This window comes from Nesoenas mayeri (genome assembly GCF_963082525.1).
Source record: "Nesoenas mayeri genome assembly, chromosome: 4".
Classification (NCBI taxonomy): Eukaryota; Metazoa; Chordata; class Aves; order Columbiformes; family Columbidae; genus Nesoenas; species Nesoenas mayeri.
The window spans coordinates 77,331,331-77,351,572 of record NC_137540.1 but is presented as its reverse complement, the minus strand read 5'-3'; the positions used below and the strand labels follow the sequence as shown (position 1 = coordinate 77,351,572).

Sequence of the window (20,242 nt, the reverse complement as noted above, 5' to 3'; positions counted from 1 at the left end):
GGAGGGACTTTTACAGGTGTCGACATGGAATAAATGTTCTTACTGTATAGTTAACAGGGAGTGCGTTCCGTGTGGTTTGTTGCATTCCGGTCACTGCGGGAGCCCTGGCCGTGGGTGTGCGGGAGCCCTGGGTGTGCGGGTGCCCTGGCTGTGGGTGTGCAGGGGCTGTGGGTGTGCGGGTGCCCTGGCTGTGGTTGTGCAGGGCAGAGCTCACCAGGTTTGTGTTGGTTTCGGCTTGTTTTCCCCACTTTGTTCCAGTCTGTAGGTCCGTGGAGCTCTCGGTGCTTTGCCATCTACTCCGGAACATTGCGGAGCCGTGTTCGGTGCCGGGTGGGTCGCACCGCAGCCTGCATCGTCTTGTTTCTCTTGCTTTTTATATTATACATCAATTTAAAAGCCTATTTGAAATCCGCCGTTGTCTCCGCACCCCTCCGGAGTTTGGGGAGTCGCCTTGTGCTGAATTCTGTTGTGGAGCAGCAGCGACGTGCCCGAGGAAACGAGCGGCCGTGCGGGGACGTTACGAGTGGTCCCGGTGCCGGAGCTGCGGCACAAACCTTCAGACCGTGATGGGTAAAATGCCCAAATCCCCCAGGTCGCAGTTGGTGAAGGAAGCAGCCGCGTGTCTCCAGTGAGGAGCCGTGGAACCCCCGGAGCCGCAGGACCGGGACAAGCGTGAACTTCATCATGGGTTGGATTGTGAATGATCCGGAGCATCTCTAACATCTGTAATCGCAGCCGTGCAGAGGCGCAGGGGATGGAGCCCGAGGCTCCAAAACCGACGGGCAGCGTGAGCACAATGTCACTAACTGCACATTCTTCTGGCTTGGGCTTTTGTTTTTGCCTCTCTCTTTTCCCTGTTTGCGGGTCTCTGGCGCTGGGCTGAACTCGGGGAGCAGGGTGCACGGGGGATTCGGGGAGCAGGGAGTGTCCCCCCCTGCGTGTCCCCCGATGCTCTTTACCCGCTCGCTTCCCTGGTCGCTTGGCAGCGATTGGTACATGAGATAATTGAAAACTTCTGTCTGAAATAATGGGCTACAAAGTGGGTTTTAGTGCAGAGAACAGGAGAATCAGTGGGTGCGGGTGGTGGAAGCAGTTAACGCCCAGTGCTCCCCTCTCCCTGCTCCACCTCCCCTTCTCACACCCCTCCCTGGACCAGTTTGGGGGTACCCCCCTCCTCACCAAGCTCCTGCAATGAAGAACCAGCTCCCGAGATGTGAGCAGCTCCGTTTAAAGGCTCTGAGGATCTTTGGCAGGTTTTGGGGGGCTTTCTCGCGCCTCCCTGGGTGCCCCCAGCAGCACAACTGGGGTGCTGGGGGGCGTGGGCACCGCAGGGCGGATCCAGCAGCATCTGTGGGGACATCAAGATCCATTGATGGGGACACGGTTCCTAGGCGACATTGAGATCCGTGGAGGGGGACACAGTTCCTGGTGGATGTTGAGATCTGTGGATGGGGACACAGTTCCTGGGGGACATCAAGATCCATTGATGGGGACACGGTTCCTGGGGGACATCGAGATCCGTGGATGGGGACACAGTTCCTGGTGGACATGGAGACCTGTGGATGGGGACAAGGGTCCTTGGGGGACATTGAGACCCATGGCTGGGGACACGGTTCCTGGGGGATATTGAGATCTGTGGATGGGGACACAGTTCTTGGGGGACATGGAGACCCAGGGATGGGGACACAGTTCCTGGGGGATGTTGAAATCTGTGGATGGGGACATGGTTCCTAGGGGACATTCAGACCTCTGGATGGGGACACAGTTCCTGGGGGACATCAAGATCCATTGACAGGAACGTGGTTCCTGGGGGATATTGAGATCTGTGGATGGGGACACAGTTCCTGGGGGACATGGAGACCTGTGGACAGGGACATGGTTTCTGGGAGACATCGAGACCCAGGGATGGGGACATGGCTCCTGGGGGACATTGAGATCCATCGATGGGGACATGGTTCCTAAGGGACATTGAGACCCGCGGATGGGGACATCGAGACCTGTGGACGGGGACACGGTCGGTAAATCCTCCAGCTCTACATCCTCCTCCCCGCGCCCCAGACGCGGTTCTTCCCGCCGCGATGCTGGAATGTGTCGGTAACTGCAGGTAAGAGCAGCGCTGCTGCGGTGCCGGGAAGAGGCGCAGGAGCCGCGGGCAACTGAAGCGGGGATCTAACAAAGCCATCCTGTCCCCAGGGTGACGTGGGGAAACCAGAAATGTAGCAAAAATGAAGTAAAACCCCCCAAACAGAATTCCAGAATGAGCCGTCACTGGTTCACCGAATGTTCCTCCCCTAACCGTATGGCGCTGCGCTTCGGTTCCTCCCGTGGCAAACAGTGCTGCAAATTAATTAGAATTTAGAGCTGGCGGTAATGGAAACGGCCCCGTGTGCCCCGTCCCCGGCTCCCTGGCTGCAAACGCGGCGCTGTCGGGAAAACCCGCCGAGTTTCTCCAGCGGTTTCTCCTCTGCTCGTGTGGGTTTCTCCTCCAGCATTTGAAGGGTCTTGCAAAGGAACAACGAGGTCATGGGGTCTGGGGGTGTCTCGGTGCAGCGTGGTGGGGACGCGGGTGCTCCTGGTGAGGGACAGGACGCTAGAGCTGAATGTCCAAGGGGAGCGAAGGGGATGGAGCTGTGGGGGGACGGGGACCCCGGGGGGAGTCCTGCAGGTGCCCCCGCTTTTAAACTTACCCATAATTATTACATTTCACCCATCGTTATATTTCACCCATCGTTATATTTCACCCAAAGGGGGTGCACGGCAGCGATGGGGCGAGCGTGGGGCTGGGGGGTCCTGGCAGGGACAGACCCCGCTGAGCTCTGCTGGGAAACCCAGGGTAAAAATAACCCATCACCTCCCCGAAATAGCCGGGGCCGCGGGTGTCCCCACCTGTCACCGCGGTGTCCCCACCTGTCACCGCGCGGCTGTGCCAAAGCGGGAGCTGGGGAAACTGAGGCAGGGCCAGGAGCATTGGGGCTGTCTCCAGACACCCACCGCTGGGCCCCCGGCTCTGGGGGTCACCCCGTTTTGTGCCGGGGGGTGTAGGGGTCACTCTGTGTGCGGCTCAGCTCCCCAAAACCCCCGTTCTCCTGCCCTGGGGGTGACATTGTCCCTCAGTGTCATAGGGAGGGGCTGGGGCTGCAACCAGGGGGTCCCTGGGGGGTGGGTGACAAGGGGGACCCAGCTGGGCTCAGGGGCGTTGGGTGACCCCGATTGGGCTCACGGTGAGTGGGTGATAATGGGGAACCCCACCTGGGGTCGGGGGGGGTTGGGTGACAAGGCGGGGAGCCCCAGTTGTTCTGGCTGGGGTGGGTGACAGAGGGGTCCCCGGTTGGGTTCAGGGTGGGTGGGTGACAATGAGGGACCCCAGCTGGGTCGGGGGGGGGGGTTGGTTGACAAGGGGGGACCCCGGTTGGGGTCAGGGTGGGTGGATGACAAAGGGGGACCCCGGTTGGGTTCAGGGTGGGGTGACGGGGGGGACCCCGATTGGGGTCAGGGTGGGTGGGTGACAAAGGGGAACTCCAGCTGGGGTCGGGGGGGGTTGGTTGACAAAGGGGGACCCCGGTTGGGGTCAAGGTGGGTGGGTGACAAAGGGGGACCCCGGCTGGGCTCGGGGCGGGTTTCTCCCTCCTGCAGCAGCCCCCACCATGGAAACGGAGCAAAGGGCAGAGCAGGTCCCGGTGCGGGGCGCAGAGCCCCTCTCCCGAGTCCCCGAGGACACCCCCCTCCCGTGCCCGTTCCGGCGGGGGGGCCGCCCCAGCCCATCTCCTCCCCCCGCTCTCCCCGCCCCGGGGCCGTTCCCCTTTAAGGAGGCGGGTCCGGGGGGGCGCTCGGCCGGACGATGCTCCGCGTCTTCATCCTCCGCGCAGAGAATGTCCGCACGGCGGACGCGGACATCAGCGACGCGTACTGCTCCGCCAGCCTCGCAGGTGGGCGCGGGGGGGCTGCATGGGGGGTCTGCGTGGGGGGGGCTGCATGGGGGGGTCGCACCGGGCTCTGCCGCAGCACCGGGCGGGGGGGGGTCCTGAATCTCTGCCCCCCCCTCCGCGGGTCCCTGTATGATACGCCCCCCCATATGATATTTCTACCCCCCATACCATGTTCCCCCCTCTATATGATGTTTCCCCCCCATATGATGTTTCCCCCCAATATGATTTCCCTCCCCCTCTATACGATGTTCCCCCCCATGATACTTCCCCACCCCTACAATGTTGCCCCCCCCCCATACGGTGTTCCCCCCATATTATATTCCTCCCCGATATGATGTTTCCCCCCCATATGATGTTTCCCCCCTCTATACGATGTTCCCCCCATATGGTATTTCGCCCCCCTCTGTATAATGTTCCCCCCCAATATGATATTCTGCCCCCCATACGATGTTCCCCCCACATGCACTGGCTCTACGCGCCCCCCGCCGCGGGGCCGGGGTGCCCGGGACGCCTGTCCCTGTCCCTCCCCCCCCCCGCCCCCCCGGGGACATTGCTGAGCGGTGACAGCAGCAGCCCGGGCTATTTCTGGCCGCCGCTCCGCTCCCGAGGGAGGGGGGGACGCCGGCCGCCGTGTCCCCTCCCTGCGCCCCCGGGGTGAAGGGGTGGCACTGTCCCACGGGCGCATGTTGGGCACCCGCTGGACTCCCCCCCGTGCACCCCGAAACCCCCGACACCCCACTGTGTCCTGTGGGCTTTGATTTTTGTGCCCGCCCCCCCCGGTTCAGCTGTTTCTCTGCCCGGGGCTGGGAGACTCTGCTGGGCCTCCCGGGTCCCCTGGGTGCCGACGTGACCATGGGGGACCCAGCCTGGGTCCCCGGTCCCCCCACAAGGGGTGACAAGAGACACGAGGCAGCGGGTGAGCTGTCGCAGCCGCTTTGCAGCGTCCTTGGGGTGAAAAAGCAGCTTTTTGGGGCCTCGATGACCGTGTGTCAGCACCTGAGTGCTCGCGTCTGCGGCTCCCGCCCCCGCGCCTGGTTCTGCACATGGGGACGTTCCTGGGGTCCCTGTCCCCGTGTCCCTATGCGTGGTCACGGCCATGGGAGCCCCTCACCCACAGGGTCTGAGCAGCAGCTGCTCTGGGGACAGTGACAAGGGGCAGGGGGTGGCACTGGGAACGTGCCCCCCAGCCGCTGGTGTCAGCTGGGAGTGTGGGGGGCTTGGAAACCCACCAGCAGGACCCCCCCATGCTGATGTGTCCCCTCTGCTGTGACATCCCCAGGTCTGGGTGCGCCCTGGATGCTCTGTGTCCCTGGGGTGTCACCCCTGGGGTCCTGGTGCTCAGTGCCACCAGAGTCCTGTGCATGTCACATGTCCCATGTCCCACTGCTCCGACATCCCTGTGGTGTCCCTGTGGTCACAGCACCCCAGGTGCTCTGTCACATCCAGCCCCTTTTCGTACCCTTGGGGCTTTCAGCATCCCTGAGTCCCGGTGATTTCGCATCCCTGAGTCCCGGTGATTTCGCATCCCTGAGTCCCGGTGATTTCACATCCCTGAGTCCCGGTGATTTCACAGCCCTGAGTCATGGTGATTTCGCATCCCTGAGTCCCGGTCATTTAATTCACTGTCCCCAGCATTTGCGGCATCTCCAGGTCCTGGTGATTTATTTCCCACCCCAGGAGCTGGCAGCATCTCCGCATCCCGGTGCTCTGGGGTGCTCAGGGCTCACAGCATCCCCGCATCCTGGTGCTCTGAGATGCTCAGGGCTCACAGCATCCCCACATCCCGGTGCTCAGGGCTCAGAGCATCCCCGCATCCCGGTGCTCTGGGATACTCAGGGCTCACTGCATCCCCACATCCTGGTGCGCAGGGCTCACAGCATCCCCGCATCCCGGTGCTCTGGGATGCTCAGGGCTCACAGCATCCCCGCATCCCGGTGCTCTGGGGTGCTCAGGGCTCACAGCATCCCCGCATCCTGGCGATTTATTTGCCGTCTCCAGGGCCTGCAACAACTGGCAATTTTCCATCCTGGGACTCACAGGATCCACAGAACCTGACAATTTATTTGCTGTTCCTGGTGTTTGCAGCGTCCCTGCGGCCTCATGATTGAATTTACTGTTTCTGGGGCTTGCAGCAGCCTGGGACCCTGGTGATCCAGAATCCCCAGAGCCTGCAGCATCCCCAGGTTCTGGGGATTTATTTACCATCCCTGGGGTTCGCAGCAGCCCCAGATCCCAGTGCTCGGGCATCCTCGAGGTTCGCAGCATCCTTCAATCCTGGTGATACATTTACCATCCCCAGGGTTTGCAGTATCCCTGGGTCCTGGTGATTTGATTCGCCATCCTTGGAGCCCACAGTATCCTTGGATCCTGATGATTTGTTTACTGTCCCCAGGACTCACAGCATCCTTGAATCGTTTATTTACCATCCCCAGGGCTCGCAGCTTCCCTGCATCCCAGTGATTTATTTACCATCCCTGGGGTTCGCAGCAGCCCCAGATCCCAGCGCTCGGGCATCCTTGAGTTTTGCAGCATCCCTGGCTCCTGATGATTTAATTTGCTGATTCTGGGGCTCAGAGCATCTCCAGCTCCTGGTGCTCAGGAATCTTTGGAGCCCACAGCATCCCTGTATCCCAGTGATTTATTTACCATCCAGGTCTTGCAGCATCCCTGGATCCCATTTCTCAGGCATCCTCGGGGTTTGTGGCGTTACCAGGTCCCGATGATTTAATTTACCATTTCTAGGGCTCAGAGCATTCCCGGATCCTGGTCCTTGGGCATCCTCAAAGGCTGCAGCATCAATGGATCCTGACGCTATGGCATCCTCGAGGATGCAGTGTCCCTGGCTGCCGATGATTTAATTCACCATTTCTGGGGCTCACGGCATCTCCAGCTCCTGGTGCTCAGGCATCCTCAGAGCCTGCAGCATCCCCAGGTTCTGGTCATTTATTTACCATCCCCAGGTCTTGCAGCATCCCTGGATCCCATTTCTCAGGCATCCTTGAGGTTTGTGGCATTACTGGCTCCTGATGATTTAATTTGCCATTTCTGGGGCTCAGAGCATCTCCAGATCCTGGTCCTTGGGCATCCTCAAAGGCTGCAGCATCCCTGGATCCTGGTCCTTGGGCATCCTCAAAGGCTGCAGCATCAATGGATTCTGGTCCTTGAGCATCCTCAAGTTTTGCAGCATCCCTGGCTCCCGATGATTTAATTCACCATTTCTGGGGCTCACAGCATCCCGGCTCCTGCAACCTCTGGAGCCGCCACTCCGAGGCGCTCCCTGCCCCCTCCTGTCCCCTCTTGTCCCTTCCCCCGCCCCCCGGGGAGGGCCAGGACAAGAGGAGGTGGCCATAGAGTGGCCGCATCCTTCCCTGGACTAACTAAACCCGGCTTAACCTCGCCGGGGCTCCATCTCCCAGCCATGCTGCGGTGTTTGCTCCAACGAGCCGCCCACCTCCCCAACTTGGAGAAAGGGGACAAACAAAGCGACCCGGTGGCCAGCTTGACGTTCCGAGGTGAGGGGACACCCCAAATCTGGGCTGGGGGGGGGCAGGATTTCAGCTGGTATTTGCAACCACTCCTATAGCAAAGCCCGACTCCGGCGGGGCGACCGGCCAGGACGTACGTCCTGGCCGGTCGCCCCGCCGGAGCCGGGCTTTGCTAAGCTCTATCCTTATCCTAAACCCTCTTTCTCCATCATTTTGGGGCGCGCAGGGTTGTGGGGGACAGTGAGCAATGGGGGTGCGGTGATTTAGCGCTGTCACAGCACCCAAAAGCGACGGGGGGAAGCAGGACCCTCAGTCGCGCTTTGCTCTCATTAAGGTCTTTTAATTAGTAACGGGAGGTTGATAAGGACAAGCACCTTATGGAGGGGGTCATTGTGGGTTCTTAAAGGTTCATTTGCACCTCGAAAGCGCTCGGGGGGGGGGTATTGCTGTTTATTTTGAGGGTTTTTAGCAACTGTTTCCTGGATGGGAGAAAAATGTCCATTTTTAGAAGAAATAAATATAAGGAAAGGGATGAGCGGCTTCCGAAGCGGCATTTCCCGTGGGGTGAGGGGGCGGTGGTGCCGCCGTGTGTCCGTCCGTGCTGGGGGTCGTGTCCGTCCTGTGTCCCTGATGTAGGGAATTAGTGATTAGCAATTAGCTAATTAACCAAGCCCCGAGCGCACGGGGGTTCCGGGTCCGCTGAGGATGAGACGTGACAAGTGTCTCAGCTCCGGGGTGTCTGATCGGCAGTTCTGGGGTGTCTGATGGGGGCTCTGAGGTGTCTGATGGGGCAGCTCTGGGTGTCTGATGGGGGCTCTGGGGTGTCTGATGGGGCAGCTCCGGGGTGTCTGATGGGGGCTCTGGGGTGTCTGATGGGGCAGTTCTGGGGTGTCTGATGGGGGCTCTGGGGTGTCTGATGGGGGGCTCTGGGGTGTCTGATGGGGGGCTCTGGGTGTCTGATGGGGCAGTTCTGGGGTGTCTGATGGGGGCTCCGGGGTGTCTGATGGGGCAGTTCTGGGGTGTCTGATGGGGGCTCCGAGGTGTCTGATGAGGCAGCTTCGGGGTGTCTGATGGGGGCTCTGGGGTGTCTGATGGGGCAGCTCTGGGGTGTCTGATGGGGCAGCTCCAGGGTGTCTGATGGGGGCTCCGGGGTGTCTGATGGGGGCTCTGGGGTGTCTGATGGGGCAGCTCCGGGGTGTCTGATGGGGCAGCTCCAGGGTGTCTGATGGGGGCTCCGGGGTGTCTGATGGGGCAGCTCCAGGGTGTCTGATGGGGGCTCTGGGTGTCTGATGGGGCAGCTCCAGGGTGTCTGATGGGGGCTCTGGGTGTCTGATGGGCGGCTCCGGTGCAGGTCGGTACTGGGAGGGTTGGCGGAGGGTGTTTAACATGGGAAATAGTGCGGGGAGACTGAGCTGGGGGAGGAAAATAATGGAAGAAAAAAAGAGGAAAAAAGAGGAAAAAGGAAGAAAGAAAAAAAAAAGAAAAAAGAAAAGAAAGGAAAAATAAAAAATGAAGAAAGAAAAACTGGAAAAGAAGAAAAAGGAAAAGGAAGGAAAAGGAGAAAGGGAAGAAACAGGAGAGAAAGAAAAAGAAGAAGGAAAAAAGGAACAAGAAGAAGAAGGAAAAATAAAAAGAAAAAGGAAAGGAGAAGAAAGAAAAGAAAAGAAAAAAGAGAAAAGAAAGAAAAAAGAAGAAAGAGAAAAGAGAAACAAGAGAAAGAGAAAAAAGCAGAAAAAAGGAAAATAAAGAAAAAAAAGAAAAAGGAGAAAAGAAAAAAGGAAGAAAAAACAAGAAAAAAGATTAAAAAGAACAAAAAAAAATTAAAGAAGTTTTTAAAATATGAAAAATTAAAAAAAAAAAAAGGAAAAAGAAAAAAAAGAAAAAGAAGAGATTAGTTTATTGATGCTGAAATAAAAACAAAGGCGAAGATTTGGCAGGAGCGGGTTGCACTCCCGCCAGCCCTGTGTGCCACATTCCCAGCCCCGGTACCTATGGGTCCTATGTATCCTATGGAACCTATAGACCCTATGGATCCTGTAGATCCTATGGATCCTGTGTGTCCCAGCGCTCGGCCCGCGGGCTCCGGTCCCGCTGAGTCACCGCTATTGTTGGCTGTTCCGTTTCCTGTCCCGGTCCCTCCCGCGCTGGCCCCTGGGGACCCGGCGCCCGTGGCCGCGTTGGGGGGACCCAGGCGGTCTGGGGTCCCTGGGCCGGGCTGCACCCCGGCCGGGGCTCCGCGGGGGGGGCCTTGGGCGGGTTGAACTGTGGTCCCCAGGGTGGGGACAGCACCCCCGTGCCCGTATTCGGGGGTCACTGTGCTGTGACACCTTCCAGCCCAAACGCCCGCCCAGCAGCATCTGGGGAAACTGAGGCACGGCCCAGCGAGCTCGGTCCTGCCCCGGGCCCTGGGGGTGTCACTGGTGACCCCCAGCCCCACCTGTGCATGGGGGACACACACGCGGGGATTTGGGGCCCTTTTCCCGGGGTTTGGCGGTGAAGCTGCTCTGACCCGTGTGCGTTGTTCCCGCAGGGGTGAAGAAGAGGACGAAAGTCATCAAGAACAACATCAACCCCGTATGGAACGAGGTGAGTGTGTCCCCGTCCCCACAGTCCTGGGCATGGGGGGGACCCAGTGATGCTCTGGGGTTGCCACCCCATGGAGAACTTGGTGCTGGTCCCCATCATGGGTGACTCTATCACTGAAATTCCAGGCACCAGCATCAGGCTCCGTAGGGACATTTGGGGATGAGGAGAATCCATAGGGACCTTTGAGCATGAGGTGGCTCCACAGGGACATGTGGGGACAAGGAGACTCCATAGGACTTTTGGGGATGAGGAGGCTCCATAGGGACCTTTTGGGACAAGGAGACTCCATAGGGACCTTTGGGGTCAAGGAAACTCCATAGGGACCTTTTGGGATGAGGAGACTCCGTAGGGACATTTGGGAATGAGGAGTCTCCATAGAGACCTTTGAGGATGAGGTGGCTCCATAGGGACATGTGAGGACAAGGAGACTCCATAGGGACCTTTGGGGATGAGGAGACTCCATAGGGACCTTTGGGGATGAGGAGGCTCCATAGAGACCTTTTGGGACAAGGAGACTCCATAGGGACCTTTGGGGACAAGGAAACTCCATAGGGACCTTTTGGGATGAGGAGACTCTGTAGGGACATTTGGGGATGAGGAGTCTCCATAGGGACCTTTGGGGATGAGTTGGCTCCATAGGGACATATGGCGACAAGGAGACTCCATAGGATCTTTGGGGATGAGGAGTCTCCATAGGGACCTTTGGGGATGAGGTGGTTCCATAGGGACATGTGGGGATAAGGAGGCTCCTCAGGGATGTTTGGGGACAAGGCGGCTCTGCAGGCACCTTCGCTCCGTCCTCTTCCCCTTTCATCGAGATCTTATCGGGGCTGCACGCACATTAAAACAAGCTGTTTGAAAATACGGCAGCTGGAGGGGAAGCCAAGCGTGTTTTACTCATCAGCCTGGCCCGGAGGATATGTCTGTTCCAGCGTCCTCTTCCTCCCGACCCTGACCTGCGCCTCAGGGGTCAGAATGAGACAAATAAAGGGGTTTTGGTGAGCAAACCGACGGCGTCTTGGTGCAGAAACGCTGCGCAACGGCTCGCACGGTTTTCTCCTTCGCTTTTAATCCACGGGGAGGGGAAGATCTTTGGATTTTCTGTGGGTCCACCAGGAGATTTTGCTTGGGGTGCCAGGGTCGGTGCCGAGGTCGGTGCCGAGGTCGGTGCTGAGGTCGGTGCTGAGGTTGGTCCCTATCAGAGCTGTCGGCACCACGATGGGGAAGCTGTTGTTGTTTTTTGGGGCCGGTTGGTGCCCCCCGAGCATCGCGGCTGGGGGATGATCTCTAATGTGATTACACTGTGATTCTCTATATTATTCACCATTTTTCCCAATCTATTTTGTAGACCTTCCTTGTTATAATCTCAGAGCAGTAAATCTTGCAGAGGTTTGATACAGATCTTCTCAGGTCCCTTAACAGGCCACCATAAAAAGTCACCAAAGACAACTTGTTATTAAACTTCCAAATTCACCTCTCGTCAATCTGACTTCCAGATTGGTGTCTGGATTTGCATTCGTTTCTCTTTTTTGCTCACATTTTGCACACATTACTTACATCCACTATGTTCTTTCTTGGAAACACGTGGTGGTTTTGCATTGGACAGACAGACGCCGTGATGATGGATTGGGCGAATGCCACAGAGCAATGAATTATATAACCCTTCCTCATCTTATTTCTATAACCAGGATTGTCCAAATTCCTTCCTTTCTTAGTAGACTGTTGAAAAATGACAACTGAAGTTGTCAACTAATTCTCCAGAATTAAATAGAATGGTTTTCCACCACATCTGATTCATTTTCCCAGGTGACTCCTCCAGTTTGCTGGAGTCGCACATGGCAAATAACCTGAGTAGTGTCGCTGGCTCCCATGCCCGTCCTTTTCCAGTTCAATGTTCAGCTCCCCAACCTCGATCTTCCCCCCCAGGGCTTCGAGTGGGACCTGAAGGGATGTCCCCTGGACCCGGCTGCCGAACTCACCGTCGTCGTCAAAGACCATGAGACCGTGGGGAGGAACAGGTGGGAGCAGCCGGGGGTGTCACCCTGCCAGCTCGGTCACCCATGCGCACCCCCAGGGCTTTGCACGGGGTCCGGGCGTTGCTGGGGTCGTGCAAGGGAGTCACCTTGCTGTGCCGTGCCTCAGTTTCCCCAGAACAGGCTCCCGGGCGGGTTTTGGGGCTGGAAGGTGCCCCGGGGGGACCCAGGCGCTCTTCTCCCCCACCCAAACCTCGGCACAGCCGGCGCGGGTTTTGCCCCCGGCTGCCCTTTGCGGCGCGGGCGGCTGGTGGGAGGCGAGAGCTGCATTTTTAGGCTGCTTGACTCAACAATCTGGGGTGAAAAACCCGCTTTTGAAAGCACATAGGAGCCTTGTGCCGCTGCCGCCGGGCGCCGCCAGCCCTGGAGCCGGGCTGCGAGCCGCTGGCCACGCTCCTGCCCCGGACACTCCTGGCCTGGGAAGGGCGGCGGTCGCAGAACCAGTGACCCCGCTCGGTTTCCTTCCTCCTGGCAGCTCCCGCTGCCCCAGGGTCAGGTTCTGGGGGTTCCTCGCAGGGGGACAGAGGGTGACAGATGGTGGTGCCACCTCCAGCCCCGGGACACCCAGCCCGACCACCCGCAGTGACCGCATCTCCGCGCAGGGCTCCTTAAGCCGGGATCGCTGCTTGTGCGGGGAAAATCATATAGGAAATCACTATTTTGGGCAGCGGAGGGCGGGAAGGAGGCCCCTGTTTCCAGGGCTGGAGCCAGCGCTGGGTTTGATCTCGGGCTGGAAGCCAAGGGAGGTGGAGCTGGGTCGGGTCCAGCTCGGTGGCGTCTGTGTCCCTATAAATAGTGACGGGGGAAGTGTCCTGGCTCCTGGTGCGGGGAGATTTGGGCTGCTGTGACCCGCAGGGACCGTGATGCTCTGGCGAGTTGTCCCCTCTCTGTCACCAAGGTGATGGTGGATTTTGGCTTTTTATTCCATCTGGAGAAAGAACCAACCTGCCCGTCTGCCCTGACACGACCCAGACGGGGCAATTATCTGTGACTGGCAATTAACGTCCTGTTGCCGTCTGGAATCACACAATGTTTGGGTTGGAGGGACCTTCCCCCAGTGCCCCCCTGCCATGACAGGGACATCTTCACCAGCTCAGGCTGCTCAGAGCCCCGTCCAGCCTGGCCTGCGATGTCTCAGGGATGGTTCATCCACCACCTCTCTGGCCAGCCTGGACACTGGTGGCACATGGACACTGGTGGCACATGGACACTGGTGGCACAGGGACAGCAGCCTTGGTTGCCAGCCCTGAGCTCCCCCCACTCCAGCGGAACCCCCAGCCTCCCATCTCTGTTTTCCCCCTTGGCAAAGAAAAATCCATCAATGGTTCAGTTTCTGGCTCCTGGTTCCTCCACGTGGACTTTTCGGTGCTTGTCCTCGACGCAAAGGGCACCCCAGAGATGCTGGCGCTGGTTGTGTCACGGCGGCTGGGGCTGGGACCCCCATCCCTGTGCCCCGGGGCAGGGTGGGGGTGTGGCGGTGTCCCCGTGTCCCCCCGCTGACAGCGCTGCTCCCGCGCAGGTTCCTGGGGGAGGCGCGGGTGCCCCTGCGCGATGTGCTCTCCTCGCCCAGCCTGGCCGCCTCCTACAGCCTGCCGCTGCTGGACTCCAGGGGACACAGCACCGGGGTGAGTCCTGCCCGCACGGACCGGCCCTGCCCGGCCCGTCACAGACCAGCACGGGCAATGTCCCTGCCACCCCGCTCCCCGTCACAGACCAGCACGGGCAATGTCCCTGCCACCCCGCTCCCCGTCACAGACCAGCACGGGCAATGTCCCTGCCACCCCGCTCCCCGTCACAGACCAGTACGGGCAGTGTCCCTGCCACCCCGCTCCCCGTCACAGACCAGCACGGGCAATGTCCCTGCCACCCCGCTCCCCGTCACAGACCAGCACGGGCAATGTCCCTGCTGCCCGTCACAGACCAGTACGGGCAATGTCCCTGCCACCCTGCTCCCCGTCACAGACCAGTACGGGCAATGTCCCTGCCACCCCGCTCCCCATCACAGACCAGTACGGGCAATGTCCCTGCCACCCCGCTCCCCGTCACAGACCAGCACGGGCAATGTCCCTGCCACCCCGCTCCCCATCACAGACCAGTACGGGCAATGTCCCTGCCACCCTGCTCCCCGTCACAGACCAGTACGGGCAATGTCCCTGCCACCCTGCTCCCCGTCACAGACCAGTACGGGCAATGTCCCTGCTGCCCTGCTCCCCGTCACAGACCAGTACGGGCAATGTCCCTGCTGCCCGTCACAGACCAGTACGGGCAATGTCCCTGCCACCCCGCTCCCCGTCACAGACCAGTACGGGCAATGTCCCTGCCACCCCGCTCCCCGTCATAGACCAGTACGGGCAATGTCCCTGCCACCCCGCTCCCCGTCACAGACCAGTACGGGCAATGTCCCTGCCACCCCGCTCCCCGTCACAGACCAGTACGGGCAATGGCCCTGCCACCCCGCTCCCCGTCACAGACCAGTACGGGCAATGGCCCTGTCACTGTGCTCCCCATCACAGACCAGTACGGGCAATGTCCCTGCTGCCGCGCTCCCCGTCACAGACCAGTACGGGCAATGTCCCTGCTGCCGCGCTCCCCATCACAGACCAGTATGGGCAATGTCCCTGCCACCGCGCTCCCAGTTACAGACCAGTATGGGCAATGTCCCTGCCGCCGCGCTCCCAGTTACAGACCAGTATGGGCAATGTCCCTGCCGCCGCGCTCCCAGTTACAGACCAGTATGGGCAATGTCCCTGCCGCCGTGCTCCCAGTTACAGACCAGTATGGGCAATGTCCCTGCTGCCGTGCTCCCCATCACAGACCAGTATGGGCAATGTCCCTGCTGCCGTGCTCCCAGTTACAGACCAGTATGGGCAATGTCCCTGCCGCCGCGCTCCCAGTTACAGACCAGTATGGGCAATGTCCCTGCCGCCGCGCTCCCAGTTACAGACCAGTATGGGCAATGTCCCTGCCGCCGCGCTCCCAGTTACAGACCAGTATGGGCAATGGCCATGCCGCCGCGCTCCCAGTTGGAGACCAGTCTGTGCAATGTCCCTGCCAGTTGCAGCTCCCGGTTTGCGACCAATTTGAGACCAGTTGCAGCAATGTCCCTGCCATTGCAGCTCCCAGTTTGGGACCAGTTTCAGCAACATCCTTGCCACTGTAGCTCCCAGTTTGAGACCAGTTTGAGCAGTGTCCCGCAGTGCAGCTCCCAGTTCAGTTTGAGACCAGTTTGAGGCCAGTTTGAGCAGTGTCCCTGGAGTGCAGCTCCCAGCTTGAGTCCAGCCCTTGCTGAGCTGCCGCACCCCCCGGCAGCACATGCCAAGTGCCACCTGTCACTGAGGCTCCAGCACCTGCCCAGTGCCACCTGTCACTGAGGCTCCAGCACCTACCTAGTGCCACCTGTCACCCAGGCTCCAGCACCTACCCAGTGCCACCTGTCATCGAGGCTCCAGCACCTGCCCAGTGTCACCTGTCACCCAGGCTCCAGCCCCGAGAGAGTGTTTCTGGACACCCATATAACGAATCTCTCCTCTTCCAGGCTCTCCTCAGCCTGCAGGTGTCCTACATCCCCCCGCCGGGTGCCGTCCCCCTCTTCCCTCCTCCGGCGCCCCCTGAGCCGGCACCGGCCGCTGCTGAGCCCGACACGGTCACCGGTAACCAGACCCCTTCACGTGGGACACGGGGGGTGACATGTCCCCCCTAGCATCACGTTTTTCCCAGCTGGACCCCTCACCTTGGGGTCCCACAGCCCCGGACCCCGCGTGCTCATGTCTCCATCTCCTTCCTCCCCCTGTACAGAAACAGCCGGAGAGGAGGAGACGGAGGATCAGGTGGCGACGGGGGATGAGACGGAGCCCTCATCGGCCTCAGGGCCACCGGGGTCCGAGCCCCCGTCGCTGCCCCGCAAACCCCCGCTGCACCACGTCCAGGGGGTGAGGAGGAGGAGGAGGAGCTCAACCAAAAAGCCTCTGACCAACAAGCCGCAGGATTTCCAGGTGAGATGAGGCTGGTGGGGATGAGACCCTCTCCTGAAGCCACTTCCCCAGGGTCCCCCAGCAGGTCCCTGCAGAATCACAAAATCGTTTTGCTTGGCAAAGATCCTCAAGTTCATCGAACTGTTCCCCCAGCCCTGTCCCTGCCCCCTGTCCTGAGAACCTAATGTCCGTCTGTCCAGCCCTCCAGGGATGGTGACTCCAGCACTGCCCTGGGCAGCCTGTTCCAATGCCCCACAGCCCTTTGGGGAAGAAATTGTTCCCACATCCAACCTCAGCCTCCCCTGGCGCAACTTGAGGCCGTTTCCTCTGCTCCTGGCGCTTGTTCCTGGGGAGCAGAGCCCGACCCCCCTGGCTCCAAGCTCCTTTCAGGCAGTTCAGAGATCAGAAGGTCTCCCCTCAGCTCCTGTTCTCCAGCTGAACCCCCAGGTCCCTCAGTCTCCATCACATTGTGCTCCAGCCCCTCACCAGCTCCGTTCCCTTCTCTCACTCGCTCCAGCACCTCAAGCCCTTTCTTGGCGTGAGGGGCCAAAACTGCCCCCAGGATTGGCAATTTGTCCCCCCCAGGTCCCAGCACAGGGACGGTCGCTGCCCTGGGCCTGCTGGCCACACCAGTGCTGGTACCAGCCAGGATGCTGGTGGCCTCTTGGCCACCTGGGCACACGCTGGCTCATGTTCAGCCGCTGGCACCAACACCCCCAGGGCCTTTTCCGCCGGGCACTTTGCAGCCGCTCTTAGGTTGGATGTGGGGAACAATTTCTTCCCCAAAGGGCTGTGGGGCATTGAACAGGCTGCCCAGGGCAGTGCTGGAGTCACCATCCCTGGAGGGCTGGACAGACGGACATGAGGTTCTCAGGACATGGGGCATGGACAGGGTTGGGTTAATGGTTGTACTCTATGATCTTAAGGTTCTCTTCCAACCAAAATGATTCTGTGATTCTTCCCCGAGCCTGGAACGTTGATGGGGTTGTTGTGACCCAAGTGCAGGACCCGGCACTTGGCCTTGGTGACCCTCAGACAATTGGCCTCAGCCCATCGATCCAGCGGGTCCAGACCTCTCTGTAGATCCTTCCCACCCTCATCACCTGGGAGGCGCCCCCAGGCAGGACCAACCCCAGTGACCCCCTGCCTTGTCCCCTCTCCCGTCCCAGATCAGGGTGAAGGTCATTGAGGCCCGGCAGCTCCCCGGGGTCAACATCAGGCCCGTGGTGAAGGTGACGGCCGCCGGGCAGACCAAGAGGACCAGGATACGCAAAGGCAACAGCCCCTTCTTCGACGAGGTGAGGGGGTATCTGCTGCAGATGTAGCTGGGGGGGTCAGGAGATGTTTTGGAGCCTTATGGGTTGGGGTCCTGAGGGATGGAAACCCCGAGGTGGGGATGTGGCAATGGGACCTCAATGGCAGAGAAGCTCAGGTCCAGCATCCCCAGCCTTCATCCAGGACTCATCTTGGTCCCCATCCCCAGGTGACCCACATGTCCCAGTGTCACCAGTAGCATCCTGGTGGCATCCTGGGCATGGCAATTCAGCTGGGCGTGCAGGATGGGTACGCTCGGCCAGTCGCAGGTGACTCGTCTCCAGCCCTGTCCCCACGGGGGATGCGTTTTAGGATATCCCCAGAATCTGCTTCAACCCGCCCCTCTGCTTTGTTTGGAGACCCCCAGGATTGCTGCTTAGGACACGCTTCTGCAAAGCAGCCCAGCAGGAGCCAGCTGGAGGATGGTGCTGGTTGGGGTGCACCAAAGCCACAACACAGCCCCTCAGGGGGTTGGTGCTGTTCGTGGGATGGGGTCCCACCTAAGAGGAGGAGAGGGTGCTCCAGGGCATGGAATATGGGGCATGGGAGAGGATGGGAGGTGGGAGCATCCCTTGGGGGCTGATGCAGACCCCACCGCGCACCCTCACCCCTCCCTCCAACAGACCTTCTTCTTCAACGTCTTCGAGGCACCGTCCGAGCTGTTCGACATGCCCATCTTCATCACGGTGAGCGCTGCTGACGCCAGCCCTGTCTCACGGGGACGTCACCTCGTCCCCCTCCCCAGGGTATCCCCTGATTTCCCAGGAGGCCGTGCAGCGCTGTCCTCCACCGAGGGAGGATTTGGGCTGGATTTACCCTTTTTCCTTCATTTCATCCCGCAGGTTGTGGACTCTCGGTCATTCCGGGCGGACTCGGTGATCGGGGAGTTTCGGGTAAGGCCACCCCCTCTCTCCGCTCCCCCTGTTTTCCCCACACTGACCCGTGGGGTGGACGCTGACATTTATTTTCCTTTCTTCGCACAGATGGATGTCGAGACCGTTTACTCGGAGCCAAGTGAGCCCAGTGGGGAGCTGGGTCGGGCAGGGGCACCTCCTGCTGGGGGGTCGCTTTGGGAAACCCCTTTTGTGGGGCCAAACCTTGAGGAAACACACACACACATCACCGCTGTCCATGGATGAGCCCAGGCGTGTCGCTGCACCCACCATCACCACCCCGCTCTCTGCTTCTTTCTTCTTTCTCCTTTCTTTCTTCTCTTTCTTCTTTCTCCTTCTTTCTTCTCTTTCTTCTTTCTTCTTTCTCCTTCTTTCTTCTCTTCCTTCTTCCTTCTTCCTTCTTCCTTCTTCCTTCTTCCTTCTTCCTTCTTCCTTCTTCCTTCTTCCTTCTTCCTTCTTCCTTCTTCCTTCTTCCTTCTTCCTTCTTCCTTCTTCCTTCTTCCTTCTTCTTCTTTCCCTTCTTTTCTCTCTTTCCCTTTCGCTTTCCCTTTCGCTTTCCCTTTCCCTTTCCCTTTCCCTTTCCCTTTCCCTTTCCCTTTCCCTTTCCCTTTCTCCTCTTCTTCTCTCTTTCCAGTATGTGCATCCTTGAGCCTTTCAAGTCATCGTGCCATCGACCCGCTGGCGGAAATCCCACCAGCACAGCCCAGCTCACTTTTTTTTTGGCTTGAGTCTGTCTCATTATTTTATCTTTTATCTATTGTTTTATCTCAAAGGAGATAAAATAACGCTTATACAAATTTTCCTACCCTAATCACTGCAGAGAAGAACTCGGTCATTTTAGCTGTAAAGAGTTAAGATCAACAAGGCAAATCCCTTAGTAATTTGCTTTAACTTTTGGGCAGCCCTGAATTTGTCAAGTGGTTGGACTGGATGAGGTCCCAACTGAAACAGTTCTTCTCTTCTCTTTCTCTTCTCTTTCTCTTCTCTTTCTCTTCTCTTTCTCTTCTCTTTCTCTTCTCTTTCTCTTCTCTTTCTCTTCTCTTTCTCTTCTCTTTCTCTTCTCTTTCTCTTCTCTTTCTCTTCTCTTTCTCTTTTCTTCTCTTTCTCTTCTCTTTCTCTTTTCTTCTCTTTCTCTTCTCTTTCTCTTCTTCTCTTGTCTCTTCTTTTTCTCCTCTTCTCCTCTTCTCTTCCTCTCTTCTCTTTCCCTCTCCTTCTCCTCCTTCTCCTCCTCCTCCTCCTTCTCCTCCTCCTCCTCCTCCTCCTCCTCCTTCTCCTCCTTCTCCTCCTTCTCCTCCTTCTCCTCCTTCTCCTCCTTCTCCTCCTTCTCCTCCTTCTCCTCCTTCTCCTCCTTCTCCTCTTTCCTCTTTCCTTTCCAAAAAGGAGTGTATATTTATTATGAACCCCAGAAGAGCACCCCTGGGTCCCCTCCCCGCCGGCCTGAGGTGCAGCCCGTGGGTGTCCGTTCCTTTTCTCCCCAGAACACGCGTTCCTCAGGAAGTGGCTGTTGCTCTCGGACCCGGAGGATTTCTCGGCGGGGGCCAAGGGCTACCTGAAGGTCAGCCTGTTCGTGCTGGGGCCTGGAGACGAAGCTCCCGTGAGTATCGCGGTGGGGGGACCTTCCGTCCACGATGCTCCGCTGCCCTGGGCCGCCAGACCCGGGGGAACCACAGCGTTACCTTCCTCTGCTTTGGGGCCGTGGTGCTGGATTTTTGCTGCTCATTTCAAGACTTTTGAGAAGCTCGGTTGTGTTTTTGTCTTGTCCTGTTGTCCTGCAGCTGGAGAAGAAGGAAATCTCTGAAGACAAGGAGGACATCGAGGGCAACCTCCTGCGTCCCACCGGGGTCACCCTGAGAGGGGCTCATTTCTGCCTGAAGATCTTCAAAGCCGAAGATTTGCCCCAAAGTGAGTGTTGCCTTTGCTGGGAAATAAGGGCACAGAGAAGGAATCTTCATCCACAGCCTTGGTCCAAAGACCTTGCAGATATCGCTCAGGCTTAACGTACAGGGAGATGAGTCTTTTACTGGTGTGAACTGG

The 20,242-nt window shown here is 58.9% G+C and overlaps 1 protein-coding gene across 1 annotated transcript in view; it reads left to right on the top strand.

Annotated features, from left to right (window-relative positions):
• Positions 1 to 7,344: 7,344 nt before the first annotated feature.
• DYSF (dysferlin) overlaps positions 7,345 to 20,242 on the top strand; it is a gene marked incomplete at both ends in the record, with an annotated part of 93,799 nt that continues 80,901 nt past the window's right edge. The window contains 12 exon segments of the mRNA XM_080343877.1: positions 7,345 to 7,438; positions 9,942 to 9,997; positions 11,924 to 12,015; positions 13,550 to 13,655; positions 15,566 to 15,680; positions 15,826 to 16,022; positions 17,171 to 17,299; positions 17,939 to 18,001; positions 18,158 to 18,208; positions 18,299 to 18,329; positions 19,687 to 19,802; positions 19,984 to 20,110. Coding sequence (XP_080200003.1) covers positions 7,345 to 7,438; positions 9,942 to 9,997; positions 11,924 to 12,015; positions 13,550 to 13,655; positions 15,566 to 15,680; positions 15,826 to 16,022; positions 17,171 to 17,299; positions 17,939 to 18,001; positions 18,158 to 18,208; positions 18,299 to 18,329; positions 19,687 to 19,802; positions 19,984 to 20,110 — 1,177 coding nt within the window.